The sequence below is a fragment of the Maylandia zebra genome, linkage group LG19 (genome assembly GCF_041146795.1).
Source record: "Maylandia zebra isolate NMK-2024a linkage group LG19, Mzebra_GT3a, whole genome shotgun sequence".
Classification (NCBI taxonomy): Eukaryota; Metazoa; Chordata; class Actinopteri; order Cichliformes; family Cichlidae; genus Maylandia; species Maylandia zebra.
Window position 1 is genome coordinate 5569727 of NC_135185.1, and position 24809 is coordinate 5594535.

Genomic DNA, 24809 nt, shown 5'->3' on the forward strand with positions numbered 1-24809 from the left:
CATGAAACAAAAGCTTCGGTCACTCTCAGTCCATGTACAGTAATCCTGCAGCAACACTACTGCAGGGCTGCTGTGTGTGTGTTAATATTATAATATATGTACAGTATTTTGTGTCTTCATTCATGGTTATTTTGGGGAGAATTCACTGCCTTTAATGGTTTGGTTGGTTTGGAAAGTAGTGATGGCAACCAGCTTCTTTTTGTTTGTATCATGGATCATTTCAAGTTCAGTTATTGATAAATGTGCAGTTTGTATCTTTCTGCTTATTTATTTATTTATACTTCTGCCAGTTTGAGTATTTATTTGTATTCTTATTTCATTTCATGATTTTACTTTTAGTCTTGGTTCAGTCTCCTTTTTTAATCTTTTATTATCCTCAGAGTTTGTTTTTCCTGCCCTCCTCTGTTCTGTGTCAAGTCTGCATTTCTGTTCCTGTGTTCAGTCACTTCCTGTTTTATTTTGTTAGTCACTGGTCTCTTGTGCTTTTTAATTAGTTTTGCATCCCTTGTCTCGTTTTCTCAGTTAGGTTCAGCTGTCCTCCCAGATGTCTCCTGTCAGTTTGTTTTTGTTCATTGTTGCGTCCTCCCTCCTGGTTGGGTTTATGTTCCTGCTCTGTGTTTCTCTAATTTTTGGATTCCTTTGTTTTGTATTTTGCTTGAGTGTAATGTTAAAGCTGTTTTTGACATTCTGTCTGCCGTGTTCTGCAACTGAGTCCAAATCCTGCCTGTCACACAGACGTTATGACAGTATGATCCAACACAAACTTCAAGTCCAGCTCTTCAACAATTCTACTGTAGTTCAATACAGAATTGAAACCTCACTCTGCCCTATAGCTAGCATAAAATGGAGGAAGAAAACTTTAATACACGAGCTTGTTCACCATCTAAATTCCATGTTGCTTTCTAACACTCTCTCTTCATTGTACCTAAACTATGCAAAAATGCAGCTTTCTTTCACCCTGATGTTGTGCAGTTTGCTGAGGGACCATTTTTTAATATTTTTTATTTTTAAATGTTGGACTAGTTTTAACCAAGGTAATGATAATGCTGCTACTGAGTAGAAAATTGTGCATTGAGATGAATGCTAACATTTGCTTTGTGCAGATGTTGAACTAGCCAGCAATTAATAAGCCGGCTACCTGACATCAGTTGTTTGATTCAAAACAATTAAAATGACCTTGAGTGTCACTGTTAAAACAATAAGCATGGTTATATTTCATGGATGATTAATATAAAATATTTGAAAAAGACTGGAGGTAATGAAGCTTAATGACTGGTTCATGTTGTTCAACAGGTAATCCAGTTTAATATATTTATTTTCCACCCATTATTATTCCCCATATTTGTCCCCCATAACTGAATTATTTGTTCAACTGGGAAGGCTGGTATTTACATTTGGCTGTACATGTATTGCGATGGTGGAGCAGACCACTAAACCCAACCATGTAGCCACAAAAGAGATGACTCCAAGTTGGCCTTTAAGTTTTTCCGTTAATGCAAATCTGGTTCTACTCATGATGCTTTCATCCTCTAAACTAAACATGCATTTTGAAGCATTTCTATTTTTTACGTTTTTGCCCATTTTTGTATTTATTTGTTGACCAGGGCTGTGTTAATGGGAGTCACAAAACAAGCAGAAGAGCAGAGGAACTTCTTTACTAATGAGCCATTAGTATGAGCCAAAAGCAGGTCGCTTCCACCTCTCTAGAAACGTTTCACCAGAGTTATTGTGTTGATTTGGCTCCTATGTAAAGAGAGGGACACACTGGACCTGTGCCATAATAGTCAGTCACGGTCCCCTCGCCTCTGCACTTTGTACAAGTTCATTTAACATTCATATATCACTGGGGTGATATTTCTACGTGTCTATATGTCTTACAGTTTTTTAGCCTTTCTGAAATGGCACAATGTAATTATGGAAGCAGCCACTTCCACTACCTGACAGTAAGCGACAATAACTAGATGGTTACCTTCAATCTCAGATGAATAGATCAGTAAATGAGCAAAGAGAAAAAAGACAGGAACGCCAAACTGAGGGAAGTCGGCCTTTAAGAAATCAGATTCATAACAAACATGAGCAGCAACAACTTAAGGCAGCGAGCCAGAGAAGCAGCCAGACTGTCTCAGTGCCCTTCTATGTTTTCATACTATGAATCCTCAAATTTGCATATGAAGCTCTCAGGGGAACCCAGCAGTGCTTCCAGTGTACTGTGGGCGGACTATGAAAGGACCGTACGGACTTAATGGACATCAGCTCTCAGATAATTGCCGCCAAAGTGATTATCCTGTGGAAAGGTGGTAACATCAGACTATTTCAATGTGCAATTTCAGGTCCTACTGACCTTTTGACTGGTGCTGAAACATTAGCTGATCAGTCAATTAGTCAATAAGGAGAAAATGGACTTGAGAGTATGTTTGCAGAGCTCATACTTGTGACCTTCTGTGACAATCAGGTGAACACACACGCAGACACACACACTAATACGTTTTTGGGACAAACACCTTTTTAAAGTAGCACAATAGTTTCTCAGCAAAAGCAGAGAATGAAAGAGACAGGAAGCAGCCGTTCTACCGTTCACCTACAGCTGCACTGTGTCTGTACCTAACTACTTGCACAAATATTAGATGTTGAAATCCAGGAGAAATTAAGAATTAAAAATTGTCATGCAAAATACAAATCCTTGTTCCTGCAAAGTCTGTGCTTTGTGCAGCTTCATTGCATTATCTGTTGAAAAATACATTGCAGAAGGCAGAGCCTGGCCGAGGTTCTAACAAAACAGGAGAAAATCAGGAATAAAATAAATCTGGTGCACCAGAGTTGTTGTGTATTAAATTATTAATCAGCGTTTTGAAGCTTGTGTGCAGGTTGCTAAAAAGTCAACTTATGGGTTAATGACAGATTACTATACTAGCCATAACAAAGCTTTGTTAGCAGCCTCCCATAGCAGGGAGGATTTGTGATGAAGGTAATAACAACTCAAAGTTTCACAACTTTTGTCTTTATGAAGAAGGAAAAGGCATCTCGGCCTGATTATCAGCTTAAAAACTGTCTACTTTGGCTTTTTGTTTGACCATATCCAGATAATTTTTTTGTTTTTTTGTTTTTAAACAAACACAAGTGCTGCGCGTAGTACGTGTCCCATTTATTTTATATTTACAAATGAAGCACAAAGGAGAAGCTCTAAGAGACACATCAGGTCGAGAGATTGAAAAGATGAAAAAAGAAGAGCCAGTAGGAAAGAATCATTAATTGAAATACGCTGCTGGTGAATTTGGAAAGCTTTTAAAAAGCTTGTGAAAACGCTACTCGCCAAAGGGAGGAAATCAAATCCAATTCCTTTTACTCCTAGACATGAACAAACATTTTGATTCAAATGAAGTACACAAGCACTAATTTCAGAATCTATTCAAACACTGAGCTGAAAGGTTTTATGTAATCAAAGGTCTTACATATAAATGATATAATAGGATTCATCATTTTAGCCTTAATGTCATCTCAAACTTTTCATGCAGTAAATCCAAAGCCAAAACCAATCTGCCAAGATTTTGTGGTGCTGCACAGCAGAGCTCACACTCCACTTTTTTGTATTCTTTGTAGTAATCATACTGGAACGTCAGGTTCACAGTAATCCCTGCATTAATTTGACAGCTGTTCAGCCCAGTGGTTCACAAGAAACCCATTTATCTGTCTTCCCTTTCCTTATCAGAAATCAGAATCAGAATCAGAATACTTTATTGATCCCTGGGGGAAATTATTTTTTGTTACAGTGCTCCATTTTAAACCAACATTAAGACAAGACAGACAATACGCTAACTAAGAATAGTACAATATATACATATATATACATACATACATACATAAGTCACTTATAAATAAATATTTGGAAAAGAAACATGTGTAGTTGTAGCAGCAAACAGTGTGTTAAGTGGATGCGTTGTACAGGGAGATGGCCACAGGCAGGAATGATTTCCTGTGTTGTTTAGTGGTGCTTTTCGGTAATCTCAGTCTCTCACTGAACGAGCTCCTGTGACTGACCAACATGTCATGGCTTCTTACTTCGGAATGATGCTGAGAGGGAGCCGTTCAGCAGCATTCCTCATAACTCCTAGTTATATTCTGTACATGAGTCGTGGAGGACAGCCACTTCAGACTCCAAATGAGGCTTCGTATGTGAGTGCTGGCTGTCAAGCAGGCAGAAGGCCTGAATAATTGGGTCAGCTTTGGGTCAAAGGTGAGAAATGAGTCAGGTCCCTCTAGTGTATGCAGTCAGAGCGATCATCCTGAGGTCCACTGAGCCACCCAACAACTGTGTAAACCCAACCAGTTTTGTTTCTTTTAAAAATCCAGCAGGCAAAGTGTTTATACTGATGGATCTGAATAAAAATTACTGAGAGGGATTTTTAGGGCTGTTCTAGGTCAGAAAAGATGTTGGGGTGGGGGTAATAGTCTACAAAAACCTTGAAACCTTGAATATCTGTTAAGGTTATGGAGTCATACATTTTTAAGAAAAACCCTCAGGTTCACGTTTAAAATTTCTGGGAAAGCAAAACATGGAATACATTTTTTGTTTTTTTCCAGGGACCACAAAGTTTCACTTTAAAGAGGTCAGATCAACCTCACAGACACCACCAGAACACGGAGAATTTAACAGACATTGTTAGTGAGGAGATGCAACAGACTCTGAAATGGATTAATGGCCAAAACTACAAGTTCTTTCATGTTGGACCGATTTTCAAAGTAGACGTAATCAGGTCATCGACTGCATCCATGATACTGGCAAACATCTTTATGCTGTGATGAAAACCTTCTGCCGTGACTGTGGAAATACCAATGTTTCTTTTTCAACTCAGACATTTTCAACAGGTTTTTCTTTTTGTTATTAATACTTAAAATAAAAGAGACAGACTAGCTGTTATCATTACTTTAGGAAAAGAACATTGGTCAAAACACAAATCAGTCAAGAAGTTAGCAAAAACACATTCCACCTACTCCATGCCACAAACACACAGCTCAAACTCTGCCAAGAAAATGTCACTCTGGCCCCGGAGCATTCGTCTCCCTGACCTTAAGTACTCGCTTTCCTAATCACTGAGTGAAATCTCAGGGCGGTACCTACCTACAGGGCTTCAGAAGTGGTCGAGCATTGGCAGCGTGGGCAGCTGCAGACTGCTTGTCTGTCTGCAGAGCGCGTCTGCTGTCAGATGGGGGCAGTGTCAAAAATATGCAATACAATATGTCTGTGGGGTACGCTTGCTTGTGCTGTGATGAAGAGCAAAGTTAGAACATACAAAGAGCTGAAGGTCATCAGCATTCAGCATACTACACATGTTTGCATTGATTGAAAACCTCTTTCCACTGGCTCTCTGTAGGCCAGTGCATATGCAAACTGGCACAATTGCAGTACCATAAATTAAGCATAAAGCAGGATAGTGAGCAAAACACCCCCACAAGCAAAACCACAGTTCACACCAGGTCTGTAAAACCGTCATAAATTACGGTATGTGTTTAGCATCTTCAACTTTATTTTCATTTGAGAAAAGTAGCAGCATGGCTGCTAGCCAACGCCTTAGTTATTGCACCTATTGTTTAAACATACTCACTGCAAAAATAATGTTGGCACTAAACAAAGCCCATTGTTCTCCATTGTGTATTCTTATCTGGCAATACAACTGCGTTTTACATCTGAAAACTAAAGTCTACACAGATAATAGTACTCATGAGGTTCAGGTTCAGTTGTTATAGATAATCTGGCGGTTTCACAATAGATCTCATTTTTTTCATTTAGTTGAAACATGTTTACCGTAAGAGGATTTGTCTCTACTTCTGAGCCATATAAAAAATGTATTTGACATTTATGTGGTATTTAAAAACCAACTCTTCACACAAAAATTTAAATCCTCCTGATTTAAAAAAAAAGTGAGATGCAAAAAGGAGAGACAAGAACTTGGATCTAATGTTTCTACATGTTAAAACCAGTGTTGGGATTTTTACTCCAGAAAATCAATGTATCATTACTTTTCTTAAGCGTAATGCAGTATGTTACGTAACTACTCACTGGAGAAAGTAATTTGTTACACTACTCATTATATTACTTTCTCATTAGTCCTTAAAATGAGCTGAAACACACCGTTTCGTAATTATCAGTTAACAATGCAAACCTTGTGTTAGTCTGTGGGACTGTAATCTGAATCCCAATTCTAATGAGAACATAACTAGTCTTTGTTTTAGTTTAGTTAAAGCAAAGTTGAAAATCAGTTGAAAATCAGCCCAAAGAGATAGGATCGTCACACTGTTTCATACTCTAGAAACACAAATGACTCATCACTACTTTTGATACCTGTTTTAAGTTCGGATTCTGCCTGCTGGGTTGGGGGTCGGCATACACTTAGCTTTAAAATCCCTCTGTGTTCTTGGCTAGCTTTGCGTTAGCATGCTGTCTGTGCAAATGTTCTGTTATCAGTAAAATCCATTTGTTTCTGTCTTGGATGCAGTTTCCACTTTACTATTAAGCTCTTGTCCTTCTGTGCTATAAAAATACAAGTAATGTGCATATCTCTACTCAAAAGCTGTAGCCCTGCACACAAACTGAAATCAAATGACTGTAGCCCATTTACGCAGGGGGAAAAGGCTGTTTGTTTGATGTTTTGTTTTTATTTTTTATTCCTCGGCCAGATAACTGGATAACCTTTGTAACACAAGTAACAACATAATTAAAAATGAATAAAAGAAGATTTAAATGACTGAATTTAATAGTAATCCGTTACTTCACTGTTACTGAAAAATGTAATGCAATTAAAGTAATGCATTACATGTAATGCGTTACACCCAACACTGGTTACCCGACACTTTGTATTTAACCACAAACTATTATCAATATTATCTTTGTCATGTCTTCTTCCAAGAAACCAGTAATGTTGAGTCCTGTCAGTACTCAAAGTTCAGTAGTTCATCCCTAAAGTGACAGCAGAGTTAGTTTGTGTGAGCCATATGTTGGCAATAACCAGCTGATAAGTTTGAGTCAGTTTTGAGTCTCGGGTATAACTAGTCAAGCAGAAATCCACAACAACTGCCTCAAGGCGTTTTACATTGTAAGGTAAAGACCCTACAACGATATAGTTCAAATCAAGAGTTGGCTGATTGATTGGTTGAAAAGACGCCGTGAGTTTAGGAACGACTTGTATAATTAGACAGGAAATTCTTGGTGAAGTGAGCATCCCTGCCTCAGGGTCGATAGTCAGCAACAAGAGTGTGCAAAGATTAAATATTAATGCCCAAATGAAACAGAAACAGAAACACAGAGAACTTGAAGGGGAAAAAAACACTATAAGATTATTATTATTGTGAAAAAGTCCCTGACATAATGGAACAGATGCTGTCGCTGTAACTAAAGAAGCTGTGGTTCAGCTTGGGCCACTGCAGTCAAAAGGATTGTTATTTGCATCACCACTGTCTGTTATGTGACTTCCCCACCCAGAGCAGCAGCAAAACCCCAACACTGAACAGAGCAGACACGATTAACAAGGCGTTGGATTGCAGCTTAAATAACCTGCGGTGTTAGGGATTTTCCTGTTGAATCACTTACCAGTTTCAGCCCCTATTACCAGTAAAATGGCATTTAAAAAAATTTAAAAACTGCTCTAGACCTAATCAGATTTAGCTTAATGCTGGGCACTGACAGCTTATTTGGATGCGCGAAAAAAAAAAAGCTTCTAAACCAGAAGACTGTAATTTAACAGTTAACCAATCAAAAATGTGATTTCAGTCAGGACAATCAGTGAGCAATCAGCAGTCAGTGGTTATTTAAGCTTGTAAATAACCACTAAGGGTGGAGTGGGTCATTTACTAATTGGAGGGTTGGTGGTTTGTTTCCTGGCTGCTTCAGTCTACATACCAAAGTGTCCTTGGGCAAGATTAAACCATGACTTGCTCGAGTTGAAAAGCATAATAAGAGCCAGTCTATTTATCATTCATTTAATTCTTTTTAATTTGGTGGCATTCTTCTAGGACCAGCAGCAAGACACTGCTTTAGTTAAAAACTTCATTAAAAGGAGGAGTTGGGGCCAAGATGGGTTGTAAAGGGGCTTGCAGGTAGTAGCCACTGTGGGTGCACTAAAGCAACTCAAATACTAAGCTCTATGTGAAGTTTTCTAAGAGGATTGGCTGAGATTGTCCCTGTGGCCAGCATTTTCAATCGGTAAATTGACTGAACAGGCAGAAGCGTCAGTGAAACATTTCATCTACACAAACAAAAGGCAAAAATATATTTGTTCCAGATATTTCTTCTGGGGGAGTTAGTTTGGACTGTGATGAAAGAAACCTCTGTTTTACTTGACAGTTATCTGACACTAATTCCTTTCAGCACGTTCACTTCTGCTGACATTTAATCTCATTTCAGCTGACACTCAGTATCCCTTTCACTTTACCAGATGACGCACTTTAATCACACTGTTTAGATGCACTTTGTATAACATCTGCAATGCATATCATGATAATAGGAAGGAACATTTACTGCTTTAGTTGATATGAAGCAATGACGGTTCATCATGTTTGATCCGATCACATCATGTATCATCAGCTCAGCTGTGACAGAGATTCTCCTGATTTGTATTCAGCAACAGTGGACTCATTGTTTTTGTCAGAAGGTAATGAGTAAGAGAACAAAGCCCACCAGTGATAGCTTCTCATTTACTTTTTATCAAATCGTACTCTTCTTGCCAAAAATTCATTTAATTAAAAGTGCTAATCTTTCAGCTTATGCCTCCAGGTAGACATGGAGATATGAAGTGACACGTAAGGCATTCCCCACTCCCACCACAGATTCTCTTCTAGCTCAGAGCAGCTTCTAGCTTGGGTTGGCTCAGCAGCTCTCGGCAGCAGGTTGGACGAGCAGGAAGTATGGGTGGATGAATGGAAGGAGTTTAGGAGATGTGCTAGATGTGGTCAGTTGGGTCGATTATGGCTGGGCAGCGAAGTAAGCGATTTCCCCTCGCTTCCATCTTTAAGTCAAACATCGACTCGGCTCCCCATCCATTGGGCACCGTTATTTTAACCAAAAATAACACTTAAATTACCAGTTGGATGGCTGGCTGACTGCCTGGCAGGGATTTCTGTCATTTCCAATGTAATTAGGGTGTAAGAGGAGCCAGAAGAGAGCCTGGCGCCAGGCTGAATAATACAGGCGAGGTGTAGGAGCACTGATGGATAATTTAACATGACTGTCCAGAAGTCAGCTACATTTTGCAGTACCTGAGTGCACTGCAGAAAGAATGTGTCATGTGTTCTAAAGTGAAAAATGTTAAAACAGACCGTCAGATTTCCATAACAATAATAAATCTTTGTTTACTTCTTGTTGTAGAAAAATGCTTTTATCTCTGATGAATTATGTGCAATGCTCATCGGGGCGCACCGGAGACAGAATTACTATTCATAGCATTCATATGAAATGATGTTTGCTGATAAGCTGCATTTTGCTTATTTATGTGTATCCCTCCTCCCCCGCAGATAATTTTCCGCAAGATCAGTGAGGTGAAGAAGGAGGAGGAGGAGAGACAGCGAGCGAAGAACGAGGTACAGCTCACCATCCCACAGGACCATCCTGTCCGGAAGCTTTTCCAGAAGTTCAAGCAGCAGAAGGAGCTCCGCAACCAAGGAGCCGCAGCTGCCTCGCAACTAGACCTGGAGAAGAACCAGCTGCAGGTGGAGCACCACCAGCACCTGCATCCTCACACCCTGCAGCTCGGCCACTCCAGTCTGCAGCACTCCCTGCCGCTCACCCTGCAGCGGCCCCTCACCTCCATGCAGAACGGGGCTCCACCCAGCAGCAGTGTTCTGACTGTGTCTCAGGTCACACCCATGCAGAGCTCTCTGGCTTACGGCCATCCCAGCGAGGCACCTGCAAAGCAGAACAACTGTGACATCATGGAGCTGCAGCCCAGTTCTGCTGGAGGGGGCAGCGAGCAAACTGTCAGGCTCAAAGTTAGCACCAGCCCTGCGCTTGGAAAGCCGGCCGCCAAGGCGAGTGGCTGGATGCGCCTCAAAAACAACATGGCTCCAGCGGAGACGAGGAAGGAGGGTCTTAACAACAATGTCAAAGCTGTTTCCGTGGAGATGCTCTCTCAGGACGGTAAAGGTCGGGAAACAGGGGGGAGCAGGGATGGAGAGGAAGGTGGGGTCTCCAGCAACAACCCACTTCGCAAGACGGACTCCTGTGACAGTGGAATCACTAAGAGCGAGCTGCGCATCGACCGGGCAGGGGAGCCGCGGACCCCAGCGGCAGTTACCCCACTTCTCCACAGCCCTCTTCCCGGAGGAGTGGGGTCCCCTCACTCTTTCTGCCCCATACCGGAACAGGCCCTGCAGGCTGCATTGCACGAGACCCGGATGGAGCTCCGGGGGGACATCCAGACTCTGGGAGGCCGTCTGGGCGCCCTGGAGAGTCAGGTAGCTGAAATTATCAAACTGCTGTCGGATAAGAGACAGCCGTCCACGGGGGCGCCACCTGCCTCTGCCACGCCCAAAACCAAAATACAACGGCAAGACATTTTCACCGTCTCCAGGCCCGTTTCTCCAGACTCAGAGAAAGACGACGGGCTCTGAAGAGAGCTGAACCAGCGGTGCAGAGTGCGCACTGGACTAACAGAGATTATATTAACATTAGCTCTATCAATTCAAGGTTACTCTCATTTTTGGGCATCCTCTTGGACTCTCGTACACCGCTGGTCTCAATTCCAAATTGAAAAAAAAAAAACTGGCTTCTTGTTTGCACACTGATTTTTTTTGTCTCCAGGTGATGTGAGAGTCTTTACTCTCCAGTCACCCGGACTCTGGTTTCTTTTTGATTGTACATACCTCTCTATGCATGTCCAGCTGGATTCTGGCCTGCCAAAGAAACAACTACTAAACGTACTTATTGCCTGTATATTATGCAGTTGACTGCATGCAAATAAGATTCAAAGAGACATTTTATTGAGCTACACTGTACATATAAATATTTTTCATTGATGAATTTACTATGTGGACATTCAGGGTTTGCATACTAGTAGCACTATAAACATTGAATATCTCAAAGGGTTTACAGGCAGATGGATTGTGCATGGATTATTTATACATAGAGAAGTTATAAGGGGACAGAGGTTTTGTTTCATTTCTTTTGCCTGTCAGATGAAGCAGATGTGTGATTCTGTTCTCTCGCCACAGAGATGCTCGGATGTGAGGATCAGCATCTGTTAAAACAGGGAGGGAAATTTCTGATATGTTTTTCTAATATATATAATAATAATAATAATAATAATAATGATCATTGATTTCTATTTTTGATTACAGAAATGCCCTTGGCCTCAGTTTGATATGTAAACCCTGAAAAATGCTTGTTTTGTTTGAGCCCTCCTTGTGTCTATGCATCACTCGGGTACGCTGCCAGAATATTGTACCTTTGTAATCTCGTTGATGAATGATGTTTTTTGTTTAGTTTTCTTTGGGGTTTTTTGTTCCATTCCTCTGCATGAATCAGGGATGGCAGAATGCACTTTTGGGTAAAGTTGGGGTGACAAGAAGGCTTTGGGGAAATAACACAGTTCACGCAAAAGTCCACTCAGCACAGTGACATGTAATCCCACGGCCCCAGCAACACACACGGCAGTCTTAACCAGCTAGCGTCTCTCTGAAGCCTGCTCTGAATTCCATTAACTAAGCAGCAACAGCTTTGCCTCAAAGCTAGCAAGTCATAAAAATGGAATAGTGTACTTTCTATGATATAATTTTTTGTAAAAAATCTGCATGTGAAGGAGCAGTTTTATGCTCCGCAGTGCTTACAAATACACGTGTGAGAAGTGACACATTTGCTTCATGCATACACATGCAGTGTGAAGGCGTCTCGTGGTGTGAACCCTGAAGGCTCGCAAAGACCTTTTCTTCACACAAGGCAGATCAGTTGGTTTGTCAGAAGTCACAGTCTTTTCAGGTCCTCTGTGAATTGGACAATGTCCCTCCTCCTACCAGCGCTCATTCCCTGAAAAAACACACACACACTCTCAGAATCATATTTAATAAGACAATGATAAGAACACAAATGTACAGTAGCCATCATGAAAGTTTTATAAACATTTAATTATTTTCTGGTGGTTATATCAAATGAATAGCTGAATGAATAGTAAGTTAAATAGTTAACAGTAGTAAATATGCCAAAAAGTAAAGAATTAGATTCAAAACTGAGGATTTTGCAGTTTGTCCTCTGCACAGTGAATGGTTTGGTTTAAACACAAGAACCTGTTTTGATGCTGCTGCAAAGTATCTTCTAACAAGCACTTGGCGACAGTAGGAAGGAAAAACTCCCTTTTAGCAGGAAGAAACCTCTGGATGTTGCTTCCTCTGCCCAGGGAGCGACAGCCATCTGCTGGGACCAGTTGGGAGTGAAGGGAGGGCGACAGGACAAAAAAAAGAGATACTCCATTATAGGTTTTTGTCAAAAGAGTGGATGGGTGTGGAAACTGCTTCTGCAAGAAATCTAATGACATAAAAAGAAACACTTTTTAACCCTATGCCATAACCTTCCAAGCCATTCAGTCAATCCAGGCTTTGTTGACCCAAGCTTAGAAATAGGGTTAAAAGGGATTTATGGTTATGTCATACAAGTTCTCTTGTAGATTTCCTGCTGCTGAAGGCTAAATCAGTCCTTAGAGGGAACCTGCATACAATTATTTCTATATCATATTAAAATCAATCCTCTCAATATTTAGCCTCGCTTTACATCTTTGCTGAGCTTCTGATAAGCATAGATAATCTCTATCATCTCCCATGTGAACAAATAGGAGTACAAACCCTAAAGATGTCTTCCAGGAGGCTGTTAGGAACAAGTCTTACCTCTTTGGATTCACATTAACCAGACTAATGCATCATATTGAACTTGATTGACTGTCAGAATGTCACACTGCTGATCCAGGAAATCTACAGACAAGACAAATTAGTAGCTTAGGCAACACCAAGGAGATACATGCAAGTTCCAAAGCGATCGCCCTCCATTGTCGACATAAAACATGTAGTCTAGAAAGTGATGAAATGTAATCAATTGTTACTCTATGGATGAATGTACACTGCTTGATTTGTAAAGTAGAAGTGACCAATAGAATTCTAACAAATCAGAACCTAGATGCCTTTCAGTGGTGCTATTGGCACCATGTCTTCTTTCTGTTCTCACACCTCATCTCTGCCCCCTTTGCGTGCCGTTAGGATTCACAGCAGAAATTTAAACCATCATGACTGCACAAACTGATATAGTGACCATTTCAAAAGACATATATTGTGCTGTCTGATCTTGACTGACACCCATGCTTGAAAAATAACAAATTAAGGGATGTTTTGCTATAATTTTAATGAGCCCAGTTACAACTCTTGATTTTTATTCTGGAGAAACTTCACCAAAACAATTGTCATTTTTGGTGCAGCAAAAACGAAGCATTTATTCTGAATGTTCCTGCCATTTCTTGTGATTATAGGTGTGAAGGCTCATTCAGATTCATTTCTCTCTGTTCTCTACAGGCAGAAAAATAATGAGAAATTATAACTTTATGATGCTAATTGGCATAAAATCACAGTAGTCCGAGTTAGACATTAGATTTCTGTCACGACATGCTAATCAGGTTGTTCAATTTGGAAAGAATACAGTTTTAATGGCTGCAGTTATGCAAATGACAACATTTAATTTAAATTGGAAATTCATCCTGTCAGCACAGGCCCATTCCCTCTACCAACATCTTTTTTTACACTCACACTTGGTCACTTGCCACGGTGGGCCATATACTCTGTGCTTCAGGCTGCTAAGCAGATCCCCTGCTGGAATCAGCAGCAAGTGCCTTGCTCAGGGGAAACGCAGCAGCATTTTCAGTCAACTTGGCTCCAGTGATTGTTGTAGAAATCATCTTCAATGATGGCTACCAATGTATGTGTGTAGTGCAAAACATGCCAGTGTGCTTCACGTCACTTAACAGTTGGAGTCAATATCACACAAAGCGAGATATTATAGTAATTATTCAAAGTATATCCATCAGAGGGGTTTCACATTGATCTCTTGCTTCAGCTTTGGACAAGAGATCTTGAAAACATCAAAACTCTCAAGTTAAATGCTACATTCCACATATTGGCTTGCGTATATTCAAAGTTCTCCAACTGAAGCTGTGAAATTCAGTTTAAGATCTGGTTTTGTTCACACTTTGCATTGTGCACGGTGAGACCTACCAAACAAGCTTATTTAGCCACAGTAACATAGTACAAGACAAAAATACACAGCGGTCATTAATGTTTGTGGATCTGCAGATGGTAGTGTGTGAAAGGGTTTTGTAGTTTGACCAACTGGGCATGACTCACTGTGGCTTTACCCCCACCATACGCTCAGCTACCAACAAAGACTCTTCTATGGAAATGTTAAAAGCTTTTTGGGAAACTAGGAAATCACTTACTGACACAGCAGGAGGAGGAGTGAGTGCAGCAGTAAAATTAATTACTTAATAGCTCTCAGAAAGTACCAAACATCCCAGACTTTTTCTCTTCTTTAAGTCTAGGGAGAATTTGAATGACGTGTTTTGTCGGATGTTATCATATTAGAATTTATAACAAAAATAAAGCCACAATACAAGACAAACTCCTTAGAAACATTTTAAGACATTAAAGGGATCATTTCCTTACATTTGTGGCTATGGAGGAGTCTAATATGTTTTCACAAAAAGACATGAGATCAATGTCAGATACTCGTGTTTGGAGTATATCATATGCTGTTTTTCTCTACCTGACGGAAAGATTTTCCTCACAGACAAATACAGCACGTGCTAAAAAAAAAAAGAATTAGAGTACTTCCTTAACCTAAAAGTATCACGTTAGGGTCAACTTTTCACCCAGAACATCACCTATAATTGATTCAAAAATGTCTTCTTAAAATTATTCAGTGCAATAAAATATGTGTTAGAATAAATATCCATTAAGCAAAGAGTACAATGTATCAAATATGGAACTAAAATGTGTATTTTTATTTAAAAAAAACACATTATTCATACCCCAAATAAACAGCTTGGTTTCATTTATAACTGACTTGTTCAGGATCTCTTGCTGTCACTAAGTAGCATTGCTTTTCAATGCGAGGGGTTAAAGAATGTATTTTATAAACACTTAAATGCCACTTTTTTAGATACACTTGTTCAACTGCTTATTAACAAAATATCTAATCAGCCAAACACATGGCGGATCCTCAATGCATGTGGGCACATAGGGATGGTCAAGGCGACCATCTGAAGCTCAAAGTGAGCATCAGAATAAGAAAGAAAGGTGTTTTGTTTTTTTTTAAATTATTTTATTTTATTTTTATTTACGGGTTGTACGGAAGCCCCAAACGCAATTTCATTGTTCTTTGACAATGACAATAAATAAATACTTGACTTGACTTTAAGTGAGTTTGATAGTGACGAGTTTGTTGGTGCTAGACGCGCAGGTCTGAGGCTTTCAGAAACTGCTGATCTACTGAAAGTTTCCCACATAGCCATTACTAGGGTTTGCTGATGAGAGAAAAATGGCCAAGCTATAGCGAGCTGATAGAAAGGCAACAGTAATAATCACTTGTTACAACCCAGGTATGCTGATAAACATCTCTGAATGGACAACACATTGAACCTTGGAGTAGGTGTAAGCATGGATTCATCCTACCTTGTATGAATATTTCAGGCTAATAGTGGTGGTGGAAGGGTGTAGGGGTATTTTCTTTGCACATTTTGGGCCCTTTAGTATGAATATAGCATCATGTTAATGTCAACACCCTACCTGTGTTGTTGCTGACTGTGTCCATCCCTTTATGATCAGTGTAGCCATCTCCTGACGGCTGAAGGATAACGGGCTATGTCACAAAGCTAAAAAAAATGGAAGATGATCTCAAACTGCTCTGGTGAACGCAACAGTGAGTTCATTGTACTCAAACGGCCTCCACAGTCATGTTTGTACTCGTTCCAAATGGAGTTCAAATTAAAATAAACAGTGTCATTAAAATTTAGCTTTACCAGGAAGAGAATGTGTGATTCATAGTGGTCAGAGTGTCAACCCAAACCGCTGCAAAAGTGCTAATCAGATCAATCCACCATGAAGGTTTCTTTTTGTAATTTTTCATTAAAAATCATGTATTGGTCGATGTGTTCTCTATAAACAGACACATATTGACTTTTTATAGTCTCCTTATAGTCCAGGTACTACAGACCTACTGAGGGTCTGAGCACAGTCTGGTTTTATGCAGGTAAACATGGAGTCAACAGCATAAGATGAGCTGCATCTTAAATGCACCTTAAATGCAGTTTAGAAACCATCAGCTGCCATTTAATGATGGTTTTGCTTTTTGCAAGTTCTTAAAAACTTACTTGCATTTTGTAAACAATGCAAACAATGATCAGCAGACGGAACAGGAAGTCTTGGCCTGGATGCAAACTTCAAAATATTGGTTTCCAATTGGTTGTCTGTTTTTCACGCAGCAGCAAGTCTTAAGACAAGACTGTGAGCACCTTGGAAGTGCTAAGTAAGATAAGTTTGAAGAAGTAACCCTAAATTTTGCATTAGCAATACTGCTATTCTGTCCTCAGACATAAAAATCATCCCCTGAGTAGTTGCAGTACATGATGAGGTGCAGGACAGGGGGCTCACAGGAGAACTTGCAGCACTGGATCGAGTTTGAGAGCTTTCCTGTCAGCGAATTTACCTGAAACTTTACGGCTTGTCTGAGGAGAAACAGCAGCGTCCTCGTCCTCGGCTTTATTAATTTGACAAGCGAGTGAAGGGCAACTCTGTGATCTGAGGCCTATATACACACAGACACACTCACCTACACACACACCTTTCAGCACAGGATTTTTCGGCTTTGCCGCTTGAATGTACAAACCCCCCTCCAACCCCACCCCCACTCCAAATACTGTCCCTTCTCTGTGCTCTGAGAATTTCTTCTGGAGTAGGGATGGAAGTTTTTCCCTTCTCTCTTCTTTTCTTTTTATTTCTGAAAAAAATATTTTGCTTTTCTCTACTTTTTGGAAGCGTCCCTTTGCTGTATCTTTTGCCTTGAACCTGGTAAGAAGTCCTGCTCTGTCTCACTCCCTTTTCCTATGAGCACCTTGGTTTTTTCGTTTTATTATTTATTTATTTATGTTTTGTCATTTTGGGTCTCCTCCACCTTCACCCTTCTGATCCTCCATTCTCTCTCCCTTCTCAATGATCCCCACTCACATAACTGCAACTGCTCCCATAAGCATGTTGATGAAGCACCGTCTTCTTTGTCGTGCCATCTGACTGAAAAACCACAAACGCGCCAATCTTGGGATGGGTGGGCAGGACAGAGGGGCCTCATTTATTAAAATTATCCTTTGGTTTGTATTTGATTCTGCATAGTGCGTCCGAGATGACTCAAAAAGAAATGGAAGTCATTTCTCGGAGAGTGATAGAATTGTTTTTTTATCTTTTCACTTATCTACACAACCTTCAGACTTTTTTCACCTGAATTAATTTTTCATCAATCTCACCTTTAGCTCAAACTTTGGATCCTTTTAATAAATGGGACCCACTAGAAAAGCTTTTCTATTTTTTTTCTGCTGGAATGTTTTCAATTTCTACTGTATTGTTGAAGCAGTGGTATGACACAGCACTGGATTCCCACACTGACTCATGTATTGTTTTGCAGTTGCACACCTAAACTGTAGTGTCAGAATAATAAACATCCGTCTGGGATACTCTCGCTGGGCTTCCTGTCTGGTTCTCTGTTTTCAGTGAGAGCTTCCTTTGCACTCATCTTCCAAAACAAGCATTAATGAATCAATTATCTTTTGCTTTTTGACACCTAAAAGGAGTTCAAAGAACCTTATTGAGCTGTGGTGGCTAAAAGCATAAAAAAGATTAATTGTTTTCCTAAAACTGTTTGAATGTCTTTTTACCCATGTTAAAGTCAAAGCCACTTCCCCACTACCTTAGCAAGACTCAGACAGATTTCATGAAATTAGGCAGAGAGGGGTGGCATGAGAAAAGGAATGATTAAAATACACTTTGTGGATAAAGGTTCTGGGCCACCTGCTGTACACATACTGTACTGAGGCGTGTATGCACTACACCCACTTTACGTAAGTTTCCGAGGTCTGAGTTCCTGTAACTTTCATTTCCATATCTGTGGCGACGGTGTGGTCCCTGGCTCAGCTGCAGGGAAGGGTTGGTGCAATGAGCTCAAGGGGCAGAGCCAGGCAGGTGGGTCAACATGGGGTGATGATGGAGCTGTTTTTAGTGACGCTGGAGTGGAAAGGAATGAGGTCAGAACGTGTACACAACGCTGGGTCTGTCCCACCTCTTCCCGGTGAGACATGCCCGGAACACCTCGCATACTTGTCAGGTGCCCTAACCACCGTGGATACATGTACAATGTTCCTGAATACGTTTTTTTTTGGGGGGGGGGGGACAAACAAAATAAAGTTTTGATCAAAAATGTTTTTTCCCTTGATATTTATTACATTCAAAGGACTTTTACTAAACAATGAAACAAATGCTACACATGTACTATACCCACATAAATAAATAAAAAATAGCTCTAGTCAAAATTACATCACGTATTTTAAAATGGGTTTCAATAGGGCAAATAACAAAAGCCTGCACTTAGACTTGTTTTTAACGTAAGTTTAAAGAGTACAAGGAAAACTACATGAGTATATAGAAAATACAACACTGCCAGGAGAGCGAACTGCGGAGGTTTGCACCCTCAGAGTGCTTCTTGTTGACACCTGTGACAGTGATAAAAACACCTGAATTCAAAGATTTAAAGGAGTCTTCCAATACTATGTATGTTAGCTGAAATGGCTCTTTGAATGGACGCTTCAGTATCAAAGCACAAATCAGTTTCCTGATTCCAATCACTTCTTGTAGTTCAGTTCAAAGTTTCCTGCTCACTGAATGTAAACTTTACATGCTTTTTTCCTCAGCTCAGATTTGAGCTGCTGTTTTCAAAGCATTTCAGTTGTACAACAGAAAGTGAACGCATTGTTCATTCGGCTTAATGGACATTGATGATTCTGACTCACTGTGTTCACTCTTGTTTCTTCAAGCTGTTACTTTCATTTCAGCACAAACGTCTGCTGACCGATAGCACTGCTCATAGGCTTTACAACTCAGCAGCACCTTGTTTATAACTAAGCTGTCAGCTTATGATCGTTGCTGTAGCATTCACAGTCTTTTAATAGTCTATCAATGAGGAAGTCACGTACTGTGAATCACCACTGAGATGGAAATTTCGCTCTCAGTTGCCAGATAGGAGCTCTGTTGCTTATTGGCAGTAATCATAATGATTCACTATAGTTCACTTTGAAAAGTTATTGGTAGAATTATTCATTCGTGTGGAGAACACCTGTAACACTTGGCATGCTACTTCTACATGTCAGTCGAACCGTTGGCATTATTCTATGTGCATCAGTTGCGTGCAAATAAACAAAGCATGCAGTGAGGATACCGGACACAAATCTGGCTCCTGGTTTCTTTAACAAACACAAAAAGAAGCGTACCTTTGGCAACACAGTGCACATATCCATTGGGTTTCCTGCATAAGCTCTAAACTGTGATGGGCCCTATCAAAGCATATAGCACAACTAGAGGTCAAAAACTGTCATCCTAAAGCTATGATTGAACAGTTACTGCTCAGGGGAGCAGTTTAGCAAATGACTGGATTTATAGATGTTATGTTCACTAAATATCTGCACTTATGTTAGATTGTTTTCTATGTTCCTTATTTGTATATACCAAAATAATACAGAGAACTTTAAATCTCACACAGAACTCTACTTATTAACTTGGACGTGTTACCCTGAGAAAACACCAGCTGATCGCACCCTCTTAAGACAATGCTGCTGATTCCAACAGATGCATCCCAGAAGCGGTTCTATAATTAAAATAACACAAACAAAATAACACACAGAAAACAAAACCAAAAATGAATCCACATAGTGCTGCATAAAGAATGCACGCAAAGGATATTTTATGTGACATCCAAAGACACGTACCTAAATTATTCCTGAGGTTTGACTACAACTTCACTTGAAGTTTTTCCACGTTATGAAGAAATTGTGCTGTAGAGCTCCAGAACCTTACATTTTTTGGTCTATGCTATAAAAAATAAAGAGAAAACATCTTTAATCCTGTGAAAACAAAACAAAAGCACCCTTGAAATTATTTGTGAATTTAGAAAATGTCTTATTTTGTACATCAACCAATAAATAAATAAATGAACTGATGGTGAATATATGTAAAAATAAACCTGCTTTCCTCGTCAGTACAAAGATTGTAAAAGAAGAAGATGAAAATACAGTTAAACATGCAAACTTTATGCTGTCACTGGTTGAAATTTCCAAATTTTCCAAAGTCAATGAGACACACCAGTTTGAAGGTTATTTTCAGCATGAGAGAACAAGTTTTTGTGACCTCCGTTTACTTGTGATTGCTGAAATTTAGATCTGAAGGATAATTCATGCAGATGCTACTTGCATGGAGGAGAGAAGGTTAAACTTATTCACTTATTTCTGAATTTTAACAATGAAAATTTCTCCACAAGTTCCAATTCTTATTACACTTGCTGCTCCGCCAGATGTCAGATATAGAATTTGGAAACTTTGAGTCTCTTTATCGTGTCCCGCAGCTTAAGCATTTGCTCATCTCCCTCTTCTCAAACTCCACCTCGTCCTCCTGCAATTGCATTTTTTTCAGTTTCTTTCTACCTGAGATAATCTAAGCGGATCATTGTAATGTGAAATAATCTCAAGTCCCAGTTTAACACCACAAAATCTCATTAAGGTGCTCAAAAACATCAGAGGTGTGCAGAGACTTGGATATTTTAGCAGGAAAAAAATTTGTTGTTGTTGTTTTTTAACATCTTTAAATGTATTTTTTTTTCAGCCTCCCTTTCCATCTAATAATGCGTCCAGCTAATCTGATCAGACATTTTTCTGTCATGGACCATTATGAGGTGATAGGCTCTGAATCTCCACAGCCAATTACCTGCAGGCACCAGAATTATCACGGTTAGTTTCCCGTGGATGGTGAGCAATGACGGTGAGCCAGAGGAAACACAGAGGAGGAATTAGCCTGTCAAGGCTGTGCCGTAGCCCCAGCAGGCCCACCTGCAGCTCTGCCTGGACACAGAAACCTCTGCTGATTCCAAAAGTTAGAGCTGAGCCCCGTTTTGGTGCCAAGATTGAGCACATGCTTATCCCCATTAGTGTCTCCTCACTGCTCCTGAGAATAGAGAAGAGGAGACACACTCTTTTACCCAAACTGACACCCATCAGCTCCGGATGTGCCAGTGGAATCTCTTGGAAAACATTTTTAATTGCTGCTGGTGGGAAGTAGATGTGCGAAAGGCTGTCTCTCAGTTTACAGTCGACGAGTTACAGCAGTTTGAAGTAGAGGTGCTTTTAAAACTCATTTACTCCAGAATTGCTTCTTTTTTAGTGTCAGTCATAAAGTGTTGGTGTTTTGGTGCCTCTCTCTGTGTGGATCAACAACTTTTGAGGTAGTTAAATTCAGTATTTTTAAAGGTATTCTCAATGCCAAAACAACGTTACCTTTAAATTCACAGGATATGGTAGAAACATTATCTTTGTCTAATGTGGAGAATTTCATCTGAGGAGAGGGAATTGCATTTTTAGCTCAGTGTATTCCTAGTGCCAGTCCCAAACCTGGATAAATGGGATGGGTTGTGTGAGGAAAGCCATGCAGGTCATAAAGAATGAAATTTGTTCAGGTGACAGACTTTAACTGGAATGTTTACCACAATCCTGGAGAGGAAGATGATACCTGATATATACAGAAGAAGTGTAATGGTATCGACTGATGTCCAGAGCTGTATGGGATAGAGTGAGATGGAGCAAGATGATCCACTGTGGCGATCCTTAAAGTGAGAAGAAGAAAAGGAAGAAGAATAATGTATGTTTAGGTTTTTAGTTGTTGTTCTTCCAGCAGCACATTTAAAATGAGTCATAACCTGCATGTGAATTCATTTCAAACTGTTATTGTTCTCTGACTCATTCAATATCAGTGAATCATGCAGTGAGAGTTTTACACTTGTTTAACTTTTTAAAATATTAAAAATGTTGAATGAGATATTACGATTTAGTTGGTGGTGGTAGCAGTTGTAGTGGGTAGTGATTCATTAACATTTAAATCCCAATGACTGAAGTTTAATTTTAGCAGCGTGGCGTCTGCTACTGCAGGAAATCACTAAGCAGAGAAAGATGAAGCATTCTGGTTTTTACAAAGCATGTTTTTTTTCAAGTTAATTCTTGACACTGGAACAATCAGTTCAACAAATAGAAACTCATGGTTCACTCAAGAACCTTGGCTCAGATATTACAGTCCATCATTTGCAAATAATGTAATGATGAGCTTCATGAGCTTCAAATGATCCCAGTTATTATCTGTTGCTTTTGTTGTAAGTAGCCAGCTGATGTGTCTTCCTCTTTGGATTTTGGGGGCAAACCCATCACGGCCCCCACGATGATGCCTCTAAAAACCTTCTCAAGTAAGAGAAAATCCAGAAGGGAAGGTTGACACGTCACGTGGTTACTTGCACAAAAAGTAACGAATATTAACTATGATATTTTTGTACAATCTGAGTTCAGCCACCGCTGCTTTTCTACTTCATTTAAGAACTCAAAGCAACTTATGCAACATGCCTCATTCCCCCATTCACACCACCACTTTGTTTTTTATACAAGTGCTCTCTATCTGACATCCACACACAATTGTACTCTGATGAGAGAGCAACTTGTTCCTTGCTACAGGCAGAAAACTTTCACATTAAAAAACAAAATAGAAGTCAATATGATCATGTTGTTCCCCTTCATCTCAACCAGGTCAAATACTCAGTCTTTTAAGGAGGAAATTCAAATTATGTAAGAGGACCACATGAGAGGCAGACAGTGTCTCTCCTTATCCAAGCCTTCCACAAGACTGCACAGTCCCAATCATATAAATCAAAAAGTGCATGAGGCAGACTATTGAAGCTATCCAAATAGCTGTAAAATATAAAGACTTTTAATCATCAGAGGTTTATGTCTCAGCTCATTTGATCAAAAGTCTGTCATCTCGAGACAAACACTGCTTTGATACCAAACAGATGCCCAAAAGCATCATGAGAATGAAACACTTAAAATCCAGACAGGAGACAACAGTCACGTTTTAGTTGCTGTCAATATCAGAGAAAATACCACAGTTTGAGTCGTGCTTAATACTGTAACATACAGTATTGAATCCTTTATGAGAAATTAGAAGATTGGATTGTTAATTTCACAAAGGTCTCCCCAGAGGCTACCTCATTAGATTTAAAATTGAATCCGGTCTCGGCTACTTCAAAGGACTCGCTATGTATAATCTATGTTGTTTGAGTCTGTAAATTAAATTCTCATATTTTGACTTTGACCTGATATCCTGACAGCTTGTTATTTCCACAAGTATACGACAATACCTTGCTTTTTCCCCCTAAGCTGTCATTACCATGATCATTAGTGGATAAATGTAAATGAAGACAGGCTATAATTTTTTAGCTACAGCTATAGAGAAGTAGCTATTGGCACAACTTTCATTTACTCCTCAGCATTACCATGAGCTGACTGCCTCCATGTCACACCGCAATAATTTATGGCAACACAAAACACGAACAACAACCACTACCAAAATGAAACAGGAAGTGAGACACAACTATATTACAAGAGAAACAAGGACCAAAACTCACACTTAAACAATTTGTTACAGAAAGAGAATAAACTGAGGGCTTCATCCTCATTGCATGAGCCAAAGTTAAAAAAATAAATAAATTATGGAGCCAAAAATTAATATTTTAGGAGAACTTTAATCACTGAGGCATGCAAACCTACATAGAGCCCAAACCTGTAGCCTTATAACGGCCAAGAACCTAAACTGTCTTTGATTTGTTGGGTGATTATTAGAAGAAGACACACAATCACTGTGACACTGTGACTGTAGATTAAGGTTTTTGTGCTTCAAATGTTAGGCGTTTTTCACAAAATGTGTTAATTTTAATTATAGTTTGACTATAAGTTGCTATTCCTGAAGTTTTTCTTTCAAGACGACATCGCTAACGAGCAGACCGAAGTCTTTATAATAAGAATGATAAGGTGTGTGTGTGTGTGTGTGTGTGTGTACTTTACTGTAGTTTATGGTCTGTATGTGCTCTGGCTCTACATGTAAGGACTTCTGTCTGATTTCAGAATGTTACATCATCAAGACAAAGTGGAAGCAAAGCAGACTGGAGGGATATCCAACATCTAAGGCCTATCACCCCACTGAGCCATCATCACCACAATCACACTATGACTGTACTCCACAGGCTCTGCTGAAACATAACTTATGCTAGTAAAACATATTTTGTAAGCGTGGAGAGACGCACGTGAAACTTTCAGTGTTATGCTAGGCTAATCTTTCCCTGCAATGTTTGCTGCAGGAAATATAACTGCTAGCATCAAAGTAAACAAATTAAGGGTCAACAAATCACACTTTGAACAAGAGCGGTGAGTTTTTGTTGAGTAACACTTAAGGTTAATGTATACTATACTATATGTACTACATATAGATGCATGCATGGTTAATTCAGTATCAAATACCACGATACAAAGCACAACAGATGACTGTAATAACAATGTGAAATAATTAGTTACATTTCTAAATTTGTAACTCGGTTTACGGCTCCCTTTTTAGTGAAGCAGTTAATGAATAAACAAGACTTTAATGAAAGTAAAACTTCATAGCGCGCCTTTAGCACT

The 24809-nt window shown here is 39.7% G+C and overlaps 1 protein-coding gene across 1 annotated transcript in view; it reads left to right on the top strand.

Moving 5' to 3' along the window:
• The window catches only part of kcnh5b (potassium voltage-gated channel, subfamily H (eag-related), member 5b), a 194467-nt gene extending 176741 nt beyond the window's left edge, over positions 1 to 17726 (top strand). Inside the window, exon 13 of the mRNA XM_004554683.4 lies at positions 9502 to 17726. Coding sequence (XP_004554740.3) covers positions 9502 to 10596 — 1095 coding nt within the window. The 3' untranslated portion in view covers positions 10597 to 17726. The remainder of the gene's footprint in view (positions 1 to 9501) is intronic.
• The last annotated feature ends 7083 nt before the right edge of the window (positions 17727 to 24809 follow it).